This window comes from Gobius niger (assembly GCF_951799975.1).
Source record: "Gobius niger genome assembly, chromosome: 16".
In the NCBI taxonomy this organism is placed as follows: domain Eukaryota; kingdom Metazoa; phylum Chordata; class Actinopteri; order Gobiiformes; family Gobiidae; genus Gobius; species Gobius niger.
The window spans coordinates 9,854,732-9,868,063 of record NC_136867.1 but is presented as its reverse complement, the minus strand read 5'-3'; the positions used below and the strand labels follow the sequence as shown (position 1 = coordinate 9,868,063).

At 42.7% G+C, this 13,332-nt stretch overlaps 1 protein-coding gene across 1 annotated transcript in view; it reads right to left on the bottom strand.

Moving 5' to 3' along the window:
* The window catches only part of nrxn3a (neurexin 3a), a 39,402-nt gene that overhangs the window by 7,301 nt on the left and 18,769 nt on the right, over window positions 1–13,332 (bottom strand). Inside the window, 15 exon segments of the mRNA XM_079573128.1 lie at window positions 108–412; window positions 895–1,040; window positions 1,042–1,241; window positions 1,440–1,621; window positions 2,103–2,222; window positions 4,553–4,726; window positions 5,345–5,535; window positions 5,624–5,884; window positions 6,104–6,224; window positions 6,444–6,563; window positions 7,390–7,416; window positions 8,577–8,780; window positions 8,980–9,363; window positions 9,992–10,139; window positions 11,471–11,764. Coding sequence (XP_079429254.1) covers window positions 108–412; window positions 895–1,040; window positions 1,042–1,241; window positions 1,440–1,621; window positions 2,103–2,222; window positions 4,553–4,726; window positions 5,345–5,535; window positions 5,624–5,884; window positions 6,104–6,224; window positions 6,444–6,563; window positions 7,390–7,416; window positions 8,577–8,780; window positions 8,980–9,363; window positions 9,992–10,139; window positions 11,471–11,764 — 2,877 coding nt within the window.

The window sequence follows — 13,332 nt, the reverse complement described above, 5'->3', positions numbered from 1 at the left end:
TTGCACAGTGACTTGAATATTGATTTTCAAACATTACAGTAAATCTCAAATACTTGTCCTAAAAACATCTATTCATTTTGTCACGTCTTTTTGCTCTTGCGCTTCACCTGCACAGTTGAGGGCGAGCGGTGCTTGCGCGTGGTCGTGGTAGACATCATGGTGGTGGTCTCAACAAATGAGCCGGCTCCGTCCAGGGGCGTGGCCGTGCTCCTCCCAGAGCCGGCACTCGGGACGTCCCCCACCAGCCGCACACTGCCATTTATGCGGATGTGGGGGCTTCCCTCTGCGGCCATACTCAGCACTTTCAGTCCGTTATAGTACAGACCGGAGAGCTGGCCCTGGAACGGCCGCCCACGGTCACTCCCCCCGATGGATACGGTGGCCTGCGTGTTGAAGATGGTCAGCTGCCGGCCTGTGGCACAGGGCATGAAGACAATTAGAAAGACATGTTCCTCCGTTTGGTTTGTACACATCTTTTCCACTCCTTTTCTCTCAGTTTAGGATGCCTTTGAACTGGCTTTTCCATTTTTACACCTATATACAGTACAGGGTGTACAGAAAACTGTTTGCGGCATTTTCCTTTCACTTTCCCATTTAGCCCGTGCACTAGTTTTTGGTGCCCACAGTTAATAACAATGGAGAGACTGTAGTTTGGAAAGACATACAGCATTAGCATTGTCAGCATGATGCCAACAGATGTGCAATGGTGGTATTTCAAGCGACCGAAATGATCACGCCTGCAACATTAGACCTTGTCCCTGTCTGTTCTCAGTTCTCATACTTGTCCTTCTAATTAATTAAACATTCCAAGATCACAAAAATACTTTATTGTAAACATGTTTATTGAAGGAGTCTATGCAGAGAATGTGCATATGGAGTTGGATGAACACTTACCCTTTTCTAGAAGCCACTCTTCCACAGGACGAGAGTATTTAAAAGGAATTTTCTTATTGGCCATTTGGTAGCGCTCCAAATCAGTGTTTCCTTTAGTAATGAAACATATACCAAATAAACTATTGCTATTATGATTATGATTCAAGTTTCCACATCCTCACACACAGACACTTGCCTGTTGGGAAGTGTTCGTTGATGGCCCAGTTGTCCACCTGAAGTGTGGCGTTGCCTCCATTCCTGGTAAAGCGCACCACGTGGTATTTCCCATCATTGACAGCGGTGCTGCTCTCCAGCACAGTTATGTCCACCGTGCCAATGTTAAACGTCACCCCTATTTTACCTTGTTGCTGAAAGTAGGAAGGCACCATCACAAACTGACGGATTTTATGGTGAGCAAAGGTAATGAAAGCAGTATGTGTTATGAGATTATTTACATTTCTCAGTTCAAAACGGAGCCTTACTATCAAATCAAATCAAATGTATTTATATCGCACATTTAAAAACAACTGTTGTTGACCAATGTGCTTCACAGAAGGTCTACTTACTATGTGCAACATGAGATAGTCTCCGAGGCCTGCAGCGCTGTCGATCCGCACCAGAATGCCCTCTTTCAGGGATGTGCTGAAGCCCACGGTCAGCCGGTCCGTTCTGGTGCTGGGGCGCTCGTTGGCGGGCCAGTTATATGTGATCAGGCCCCCTCCTTTCCCAAAGATGTAGGTGGTCCCAGCTGCAAACAAGAATATAAACAAAAAGGGTTCAGAGACATTTCAGATCATTTTCATTTAATTACCTCAGTGGTTCTCAAGCTTTTCACACCCCTCATTGAAACCACTAATCCTATAGGTCAAGACTAAATCTGAAAAGTGTAGTCTAGTCAAAACGGGTGTAATTGACTGATTTATGTCCAAACTATAAACCAGAAAAACAGCACACATTCTTCCTGAATGAATGAAATGATCTCTAATTGAAATGTCTAAGCTTGTGTTACTAGTTTATGATACATCTTTCACAATTACACTGAGAAAAAATCTGAGTTTGTGATTGCACCGTAACCTGACAATGGCCATAAAACCCATTTTGATTCTGATGCTATTGTTCTCTATTGATGACCTCTGACACAGACCCATAACAAATGAATCAATGGTATGAATACTTCTGAACACTGTACAAGGCAAAGATCTTTTTGAATTGGAATGCTTTGAACTCACGATCGTTGCACTGAGTGCCGGTGTATGAGGTCATGGAGCAGTCGCAGGTGTAGTTCTCCCACTGCTGGATACAGATGCCCATGTTGGCACAGGAGTCCTCCTGGCAGGTGGTGCTGGGCCCTGCATCAGCACAACACACTCTTACAGCAGCACATAATACTGAATACTGAATACTGAGCTTTTAGACTGGTGTCAGAAACAGAAACAGTCATTGAAACAAGCTTTCTTTTTGCAAAGTAGTTAGAGCTAAACAGTAGAAAAGATCACACACCAAACAGCCTTACCTGAGGAAATGAATGTCCATAAATTCTGCTTGATGGAATAAAAAATGGAGTTTGCATGAAACCTGAAACAGCCTGTGTCGAAGTGTGGTGTTGGGGAGTAGTGCGCACTTTAGTACCGACTCCATTTGTCGCTACGTCACAACAGACAATGACACAGTGAGGACAATGAAAGAATACAATGGAAATGAAAACTGATGTTGGATGACATTTTATTGAAAAATGACATACATTTGTTACAGTGTGCATCGCCATCACACCATCCAGTCCATGTGTAAATCAGTCTCTTATTGCATGACATTAATTTACCATGACATATGTGAGCGTGGATTCAAATCAAAAGAAAATGGAACAGCTTCAAATGATATGGCGAGCAGACGAAGGCAGCTGGGGTATTCAGAAAACAGTGGAAACATTTTGGTATACAGGTTTTCTGCAAAATGTTTCAACAGAGTTTCATGTGGTAAACTCAAATGTATGGATTACAAACAAAACTTTAAACATTTGGCAAGCTTTGGTCAGCAGCTCTGCTCTCACAGCTCACTGCAGCCGCACAGATCCATTATCTGGAGGTGGCATTATGTTTACTCTTTGGTTTAACCTTTAAGTATGCCTTTTGTTTCTATTGAAACAAACTACCAGAACCCCACAATGGACCAGTCCTGTTTCAGAAAGTTTTGCCTATTCCTTTGCACTGACTGGCTTTTCTTCAGTAACATGTAGGATTTATGTTGCAAAGGAATGAGGCCTGCAAACTTAATTCATCTCCCAGTCAAAAAAAGCTTCTGCTTTCTCTCGAGAGCCTCATTCTGTTAGAGAACACAGTGTCCCACTGCATCACAGTGTAATATGGGGAGACGTCATCCATTCTTAGGAGGACATTAATCAGCTGGAGCTCTTGACTTGAGCGACAACCATCACCTCATTTGTCACATTCAATACCAAACTATTCTTACTGCCAGCAACATGTGACGCAGCCTCAAACAACAGCCTCTACGCACCCCCTTTGGACCCAGTCATAATGCTGTAGATTTCCACCAGTTAAGATTTGTATAAAAATGTGTGAGAATATTCAATGGATATTCAAGTGTGAGCGGCTGACTTCTTTAGGTGTCTGATGGGACCTAACCAGGCAGCATAGTATGGTAATATAAATAGTTCCAAAATGTTGTACACGTGGAAGAGGACATAATGTAGACCATCTTGAGATTAGTTTGATTTCAATAAAAATCAAACTAATACAAATAAATAAACCAATAAATAAATACATGAATAAATAAATAAAATTTAAATTTACATGCATCAGAAAACACAATTTGACAAAACATCGGAGTGCAACATGTAACAAAGAAGGTAACCTGTAATGACTGACAGAGCAGCACTGACTTGGTTCAGATCTAAATTAGTGACACATAAGCCTCAACAATATATCTATGTACAAATTTGAAAAAACAAACAAACAAACCAAAAAAAAAAACAGTTTGACTGTTTCCCAAATGATTTAAAAATCTATTACCTTCCTGTAGTGCTCAGCAGGGCCCGCTTACCTCAAATCCCTCTTTGGCTCTGGAAGTAAATCTCCCTTTCATTTTTTCCATAAGCTTAAAAGAATGATTGAGGCTAATCAGCTATGTGAAAACTCAAGACCATTAAACGCACAATTTTAATTAGATGCAAAACTTTATAAACTGAAAAGGCATTATACTGCATTTTCAAATATCAAATATATGGTCATTGTGGTCAGTAGATGCCACATAGCTGATTAACCTTCACCATGCCTTTATCCTCATGGTGTCAGAATGTTTAGTTAAGTCTATAGGAATAATTAACAGCACTTTTACTTCCAGAGCCAGAGCGGGCGTCGAGGCGGGCGGTCACTGATGTGGCCCACAGCCTCAAGCATTCAAGGTTACAGAAGGACGAAACATTGCACATGGCGGTATTTTGTTGGAGCTGTTGACACACACATCTTTATAGAGTCTGAGGTGTTGTTTTGGCTGGCTGCTCAGCAGTGTGTGAGTGTGGCTACGGCCAGTGTGAGTAAGAATGTCCTTCCATGCACAGGCAGGCTGCTGGAGCTGCTGTTGGCGTTCAGCAGGAGCCAGCTGGAGTTAAAGTCTCGGCTTAAGTCCATGTCTAAAGCTGGCTCTGACCTGAGGGACTGAGTACCTTCACATCCGCGCTCGATCTGCCCGCTGCGGAACAAAGCGTCGCTCAGGAGGTCCGGCAGGCGCCCGTTCAGGTCCACCGAGGCCAGGCAGCCCTGGAAGCCCTCTCTGGAAGCCACCAGTTTAGGAAGGCTTCCGTACATGCCCGGGCCTAGTCCCGCGATGAACAGGTCGCCTAGAGGACAGAGAGTTATGGTTTCTCTTGAAGATCCTCATGAGCAGTGCTTAATTTGTAAATTAGTGTTTTCAGGAACACTTTTGGTGTGATGTGATGGATTGGGGGAACAGGCCAAAACATTTGCCGGAACACTCTCATTAGACAACATTATATCAGATTTTTTTTTTGCCGGATCCTCCTAAATATTTCCCGGATCCTTTACCCTGAAAAAAACTGAATTGGGGGAATGCATTCCCCCAAACGGGGGATCAAATTAAGCACTGCTCATGAGTAAGTGGACTACAGTTGGGAAATTCTGCTAAATAAAAAGTTGTGGTTTATCTGAAAAATTATTGCAAGTTTGATTGGATTTACAATTCACTTTTTAAATTGAGATTAAGAATCACTTGCATTTTACACTAAATTGCAGAGATCTAATCTGGAGCAGGTTTTACACATAAGATACTGAGATACTTTGTACACTTTGACTTGCTACCCATGTATTTGCAACCGTATAAATTGTGATTTTGACTCGACTGCCATTCATTTCTGCAGTGGAAGATGTATATATTGAAGGAGTATTATCACATGAAAGGTTTGCGAGCAGAGGTTAGGACAGTGTGAATAGTGAGATACCTTTGAGGTCCAGGTTCTTGGCCCCGTTGATGCTCTGGCTGGTGGTGGTGGCGTCCACTTTGAGCGTGTGCGTGTTGCTGTTGTCTCGGGTGATGGCCACGTTGTGCCACTGGTTGTCGTTCAGAGCCCTCACACTTTTGCCTTTGATCAGGTTCGGCCCGTTCCCCAGGTCGAACACGTAGTGGACGTAGCTGCCAAAGATCATCAGCTTATTCTACATCCCTACAGCGCAAATATCCAGATTGAGACAAACTGATTTCCCAAGGGGCACACACTCACCCTTTCACCAGCTCGACGGCGATGAAGTCGTTTCCGTCTCCGGAGTTGAAGATGATGAAGCCGTCGGGGGAGGTGGTCTTGAACTGAAAGAACAGGTGCATGGAGGTGTAGGCCTGCAGCGTCGCCAGGCTCAGGTAGCTGCTCTTGGTCTTGAAGGTGACCGGGTCGGCGATAATGGAACGGACCCCGAAGCGCGCGTTCAGCTCACAGTAATCGATGTCTCCGTTCTTGCACAGGTCGATGTACAGCATTCCGTTGAACCTGCGAGACAAACACGAAACGCGCTGATAAATTCCCGCTCAACAAAATAGTCGGCAGCTTCGGGAGCAGGGGGGAGGCTACATGACGACAAGGAGAGATTGTCGCCCACTAATCCCACTGAGCTGCTTTGTGGAGTTGTCGTATTTCCCGGGTAGTGGAGGTGATCGTTTTTGGCTACTCTGTCACTTTGCCCATTGAACGCTGAAGGTTCCCGTGTACCTGAGGCTCTGCAGGTGTCCGATGAAGCTGGACGGGATGCTGGACACGAAGCGCCGCTCGGTCATGGTACCCGTCTCGATGTTGTGGAACTCCAGCCGCGTGTGGTCCCCCACCATTTGCCCTGCAGAGGGGAGGGCCAGGGGACGGGTTTGAAAAGAAAAAAGCAAACCGAAAGAAAGAGAAACACAGTCTGACACTAACACAAAAGGGCTGATTTTAAAGAGACAATGTATTTTGAATGCATTAGATAAACTCGTTCCAGCTGACTAAAATGTGCTAAGCTCTATGGCAAAAAAAAGACAGTACAGTGCAGTGTTAAAAGCATGTGTTAGTCAAGTACCTTCGGCTACATCATCGTCAACAGTTAGCTTGTAGGTTTTGCCACGACGCACCACGCGCACTGTATGCCATTCATTATCATTGAGCTTTTGCCCAGCATACAGCGTCTCCGGTCCTTTGCCTAAGAAGAATGGTCAGTCACACAGTTAAAGTTATTTGGGGTCTACGGCTGTGGACCCCCAGCACCCGCTACTGAGCACCTACCCTCACAAAAAGTTCAAAGTACACACTTCTTGAAAGGACAGGCTCTAAGCTACAACAGTATGTATTTTGTATGAATTATTCTAATGAGTGTGAGCGTGATTGTCAATAGTAGAGTGTGTTGTTATATAGCAAAGGGGTGTAAAAAATGTATAGTTCATGTTTGAATCAGGCTGATCTGTCCACCCTTTGTTTATTTGTTCTATTCTTGAGTATTCTATTGACATCTGAAGCCCCAAACCGCCACATGTAGTGAGTGCTCTTTGCATGTATGGTACGTGTTGTGCACTTACGGTGAGTGTGCTTGATACTTTATATTTTTAGATTAAGCTATATCCTGCTCAAGAGCTAATCAAAAGCCCTGCCAGGCTTCAACCATCATCACAACACAAGGAGAGGAAAAACAGCCTATTTGAAACATTGCTCATGAAATAGTCATGCCCCTGAACTGCCACATTGGAAGGTTCAAGCTTGTTTTGACAAAAAAAAAACACACTGTAAATAATACCATATTATCTATACAAGACATTTAACATAGCCATTTCAAACAACTCCATGAAGCTTGTTGGCTAGATTTAATACTGGCCATACATAGTGTGGTGAAATCATGTAGATTGGAGTTATGTGTTCTGCGCTTTATTCTTTATCTTGTTGTTTCTTTCTAATTACAACATTTAGAAAAGTAGAAGTCTCTATATAAAACACAGCAACAGCACAATCAAAATGAAACTTGAGTGTTAACTTACTGGAGTTACAGTTTATCCTGATACAGTCTAGATGGGGAAGAATAAATGACAGATGAAATTGCATCCTTCAAGGTTACTGCTGCAGACATCCAAAAAACAACAGTTCCACCCTTCCGGGGACGCACACATGCACAGTGCAGCCATTCTGAGCAAGATTTGCATATTTTCACTCTCTTTTTAATGTAGCAGAGAAGATTAGTTTTCCGTTGATTTCCAAAGACTACATGGGTCACTGAACTTATACTTTGGCTCACTTTTTTTTTCTTTTCTTTTTTTTAATAAATCTGGCTTCCACATTTACACAAATTCCCTGTCAATTGCATGACATCAATAGTTTGTTTGGTCATTATGAGGCTGCTGAGTTCATGTGTCGTCAACCGCAACAGAAAAGTGGGAGCAAACAGCCACGATTCAGTCAGCACCAGCACCATGCAGAGGCAGAGAAACCCCCACCAGTCATCTGCACTCCGGACACTAGACTCGACTAATGTGAGGATTTGGCTTAAACCATCTTTAAAGTAAACAATCATTCAGCCATGTGAGAGGTGTGTGTAGTTTAGTGGAGCTTCTCTAATATCTTCTTGAGTGACATAAGTTGCAGTTCTATATTGTGGGTTGATGGGGTAGCAGCCAGCTGTAGGTTTGGCTGGGCTCTGTTCTCGGGCTGTTCGCCTGACGGGCCGCAGGTTTAGGGCCTTTGAAGGGGTGAATACCATCTTTGGACAAAGCATCATGGACTAGTGTAGATGGGTAAAACACGGCAGAAATACAAAATGTAGAGGTGTAAATAAGGAGAAAATGATAAAAGAAAAAAGAAAGTAGGGAGGAAATAATGTTGAGAGTCTCAGAACAATTTTCAAAATAAGACAGTTTTAGAGCAGTAACTGGGAATACAGTTGTGACTTTGGTTAGTTCTACAAACAGTAAGAAAAAAAGCACTATGACGCTAAACCATTTGAGAGAGACTGGTCAGGTTTGATTCACATTCATTACACTGTCTTTCTGCATTTAAATATTGTGCTGAGACTGTGGTGGTCTGTGAAGCAGAAACACAGGGTTTACAGTAGTCCAGAGAGTTCCTCAGTGTGAGACAGAGTCATGCCCAAACATTGGAGAGGGAATTCTGATAAAAGAAATGGGTGGAATGACAGAGGTCATGATGCTGGGGTTGTGGCTGTATACGATACCTAGGTTGACAGTGAGTTTGACTCTGGAGCCGTCCAGCTCGATGCGCAGAGTGTCAGCAGAGTCTCTGGACGTGGTGGCCATGAGCAGACCATAGGCCCGCTGTGAGCGGAACCTCATGGACACATCCTCTGCCTCCGTGTGCATGATGTTGGGCATCACCACCTTCATGTACATGCTGCCATCATAGGACAAGATGGACGCCTCTGCAATAGACAGCAACTGTTGAATTTAATCTGGTTCAACAACACAGTGGATCTCACTGTGCAAGCAGCCAATATTAAACCCCAGGCCATGGGACGGTCACAGCAAGTGTTACAGCTGAGCAGTTACTATTGCATCATTTTACTTTCCAAGTAGAAGGCAGAGTAATAGAGAAATGTAAAAGCCACCAGGCACTCTCACCTCTCTCACAGGTCCTGGACCAGAAACCTGTCCCGGTGCAGTCGCAGATGAAGCGGTTCCAGCCCTCCTTACACACTCCTCTGTTCTTACAAGGATAACTCTCACACTGTTTGCCCGTTTGTTTGGTACACGACGGTTTGATCCCTGCACCATTTTGGTTTTCTGCGATTTGCCTGATGTCTTTGCTGCGGCCGTCGATGAAGAGGTCGCGGACACAGCCCACGTAGCCGTAGTTGAGCATGGCGGTCCACAGTTCAGTTGGCAGGATGAGGTTAGTGCGGTCAGTGGGCAGGCCCCCCAGGTACATGTCTCCCTCCAGGTCCAAGATCTCACTCTCCCCGCTGGCCGTGAAGGGCGTCCTCCGGCTGTTCACCGAGATGGTGCCTGTCACACGTTACATATGGTCAGAGTACGAACCAATCATGGAACTTAATGTGCAAAACCCTTTCCTTGAGACCTCAGTACTGCAACTTTGCATACTTTCCAATAGGGAATATGGATTCCGATATTTTTATGCAATTTAATTTGAAGCCTCTCATATAGCCTATAGTCAAACATTTGTTATTATCATGTTAAAGGTTTCAATCATAGAAATATATAGAAATACATCTAATAGATGTCGACTGATATGGGTTTTTCAAAGACTGATGCCAATTATTGAGGATTTTGATTGGCTGATGCCGATATGCACTACTGATGTTTTTGGCCACCTCTTAACAAATGTCTTGTCTATATTTCTGTGTGTGATGCGTCTAAACGTGTCAGTATTGAACTGTGACAGCAGGGGCGCTGTATGAGGGGCAAAGGGCTGATTTATTCGGGACATTCATGTTTAGTAGGTACTTCAGAGGAAGCTTATTTGAAAGACAAAACTCAGCAGTTTCCAAAACAAAAAATGGTAAGACAACATTATCCTTTAAAACCATTTTCTTTTTTAATTGAATTACAATTCTTGTGGAAAAACTTCACTGCCATAATATGTATAAAAAGAATGTCAAAGCACCAGACTGACCCGAGCGCCCGTCTCTCTGGATGTCCACATGATACCATGAGCCATCATTGACTTTCGACTGAGTGGCTTTGACTTTGATAGTTCCCGAGCCCATGTCCAGAAGCAGGTAGAGGCTGCCATCCAACAGCTCCACCGCAAAGAAGTCCACCTACGCATGTAAAAACACATTAAACGACCTGTTCGTAGTGTCATGGGTTCAAACTGCTCATTTCGAAATACTTCACATTACCAGCACAGGGTCACAAACAGACAAACATAATACAAATTTAAAATAGTACAAAAAGATTAGCAGGGGTGCATGAGTGGTGCGCACTGAATGGGTGCTGCTGCCGGATGCTCTCTCATCGAATGCAATTTCTCCATCTGTGAGATCAATAAAGTACCATCTTATCTTATCTTATCTTATTTTAGGGGTGGCAAGGGTTAGCACCGCCCCCTATGCTTACCACAACACTCAAAAGGCTCGTAATATATATGATATATGATATATGGCTGCGCCATTGCGATTGACTGCGGAATTGCGGGAAGCGAATGCAGAAATTGCATAAACTGTTTAAATTGCATAAATTGCTTAATTTGCATAATCTAATTTGCATTAAGTGGTCAAATGCATAAAATGTCATGTTGCATAAACTGTATAAACTGCATAAAGTGGTAAAATGCATGAATGGGTTAATTTGCATAAATTATGTAAATTGCATAAACTCTTTAAAATTCATAAATCCTAAATGGCATAAACTCTTAAGTTGCATAAACGCTTTAAAATGCATAAAATGGTTAATTTGCATAAATTATTAATATTGCATAAACTTTTATATTACATAAACTGGTCAAACTGTTGAAATGGCCTCAGTGCTTGATTGGCAGAAGCTGCACAAATGGCTGAAAGGCCTGGAGTCTCCCCATTGGCTGGATTCCCCCATACACACTAATGCAAAAATTTCAAACTCCCGTATAAAAAAACTGGAAATCTGCAGAAGGCCAATTTTTTCTCAAAACCCACAAGTTGCATAAGCTGCAGAAATTGCATAAAATGCAGAAAAAAGTGCAGAAAAGCATGGATTTGCGGAAGCCCCATTATAAGTCAATGGGAAAAATCTCCGACATTTTGGCCGATTGCGGAAAAAACGAAAGTTGCAGAAGTCCCAAAAGTAATAGCACCCTTCTCCTCAACATGCGGAACGTTTTGATAACTTGCATAAATTGCCCAAAGCATGAAGGTGCTGAAAGCTCTAGAAAATCGGGAAAAAGATGGAAGAGGAATAATAATAAAGAACATGAAAACCAATAATTGACTGCGGAAGAATTCCGCAGTCAATCAATAAGTATCTTAGCATATCTTAGCACCCTCTAATAAGTAAGTGCCTCCTCCATGGGCCACCCCAGTGAAAAATACCCCGATAAACCTCATGCAGTGAAAATTATAGAAAAACATGTTCCCTGTCGTAATATCCTCAGATTCGTAGATGTCTCACTGACCTTGGTGTTCTTCTGGCTGCGCGAGGCGTCCTTGCGCTCCTGGGGCTTGCCGTGGGTGAACAGGATCAGGCCATTGGGCTCGGTGGTGCGGAAGTCGAAGGAGATGGAGCCCATGCGCTTGGTGTTCCACTTGGGCAGGCTGATGTAGGACTCTGGCGTCTCGAACGAGATGGGGTCCAGCGTGGCCACGGTCTCACACTTGTACGCCACCTCCCCCTGGATCTTCATCTTGGGGTCCACTATTCGAGCCAGACGGGACAGCTCCAGGCGGATGTCGTTGTTTTTGTACACTACCTGTTGAGTTTCAAATAAAGAGGAGAAACATGTAATAGTACTTGATTTACTTATACTTGACTTACTATTTATGTTATAAAAATCTAAATTCCGATCACGGCACATATAAATAATGAGGAATCGCAGTCTTTCCATTCTTTCCACGGCAATTTGCAATTTTGAGTCAATTGAGAATAACTGTGAAGCCTTACTTTCAACCACCCACATCAGATGAATGGGATGAGGCACAACTACAAAATCACTAAGCAGAAAATCCCCAAATGTTAAATTTCACTATTTGTTGTCATTATTGGGTTCGCACATGCAACTGCTGCAGACCAGACAGTACAATGTCTCTAGATGTCCAGCAGAGGGCAGCCTGTTCGAAAATAATATAATGAAACTGATGCTGAGATGAACAATAGGAAGCGCTGACATACACACGATTCAAATAGGCCACTTAAGATCATCATAAAAAAGAAGGTTAACATAAAAAAAAATGAATCGGTGAAAACTAAATATTAATAATAAATACTTAAAATACTTAAAAATAAAACAATTTTCACTTTCATAGATAATTTGAAAGAAAACGAGTGATCAAAATAAGACTTTCAGTGTCATTCTAAGGTGTCATAATTTACAGTATTAATTACATGTGTTATCTCATAAGAAAGGTTAATCAGGCGTTAGAACAAATAAAAACTTAACAAAACCGTTCTAGAAGCCACAGCTCAGCACCTGCGCTGCAAGTACTGCAGTCTTAGCTTTCAGATTATCATTATCATCTAGATCATATCATTTAGTCAGTATGTTAACCAACATAACTTTGCAATTCAAATATCGTATGAGCACATTCAGTTCAAATAATAGATGCACAGATAACAAAGTGCAGTAAATATTTGGTTAAAAAGGGCCTCAGTGCAGCTCAGTCAGTGTCTTTGTGTGTGTGCCGATCTATAAGAGACATCCAGAAGGCAGCGCTGCATAATGGCAACGACAATTACATCAATTATGTGTTATTGTAGGCTATTATGTGTTTTGTAGGCTTTGAAACGTAGGGCTTTCCATGTAAGTGCTGCCTTATGAAAAGGCATAATAGTGGGAGGCCAGGCGGCGCGGCCGACCAGGGGTGGCCGTACCTGGTGCCATGGAAACAAAGCTTTTATCCATAATCTAGCGAGGATGGCAAGTACAAGAGCATCGAGCAGGCAAATTAGGCGTAATGGAAGAGAGTGCAGCAGGACGGAGAAGGCGCACACAGGCTTCATTAAACCTGCAGTCTTTCTTATGTCATCATTTTACAAAGTTAAAATCAAATAACAGCGCAAAGAATGGAATACTTTATTCACACAGTTCATGTTTATGTGTATGACTGTGATATAAACAACCATCTTTATTAAGTCATTTTAAAATGCTTGTTTGTGGGGAAAAAAAATAGAGTCATGATAAATTATTATTTGTTGTCAGGACTGGATGTTCATGAATGTGCTTGAGGCATTTGTGTGTAAACTTGTCCTCTTGTCAGCACAAAATACAGTGAGGTTAAGGCAAAATTCAGGATCCAGTGTAGAATCTGGTTGCATAGTGTG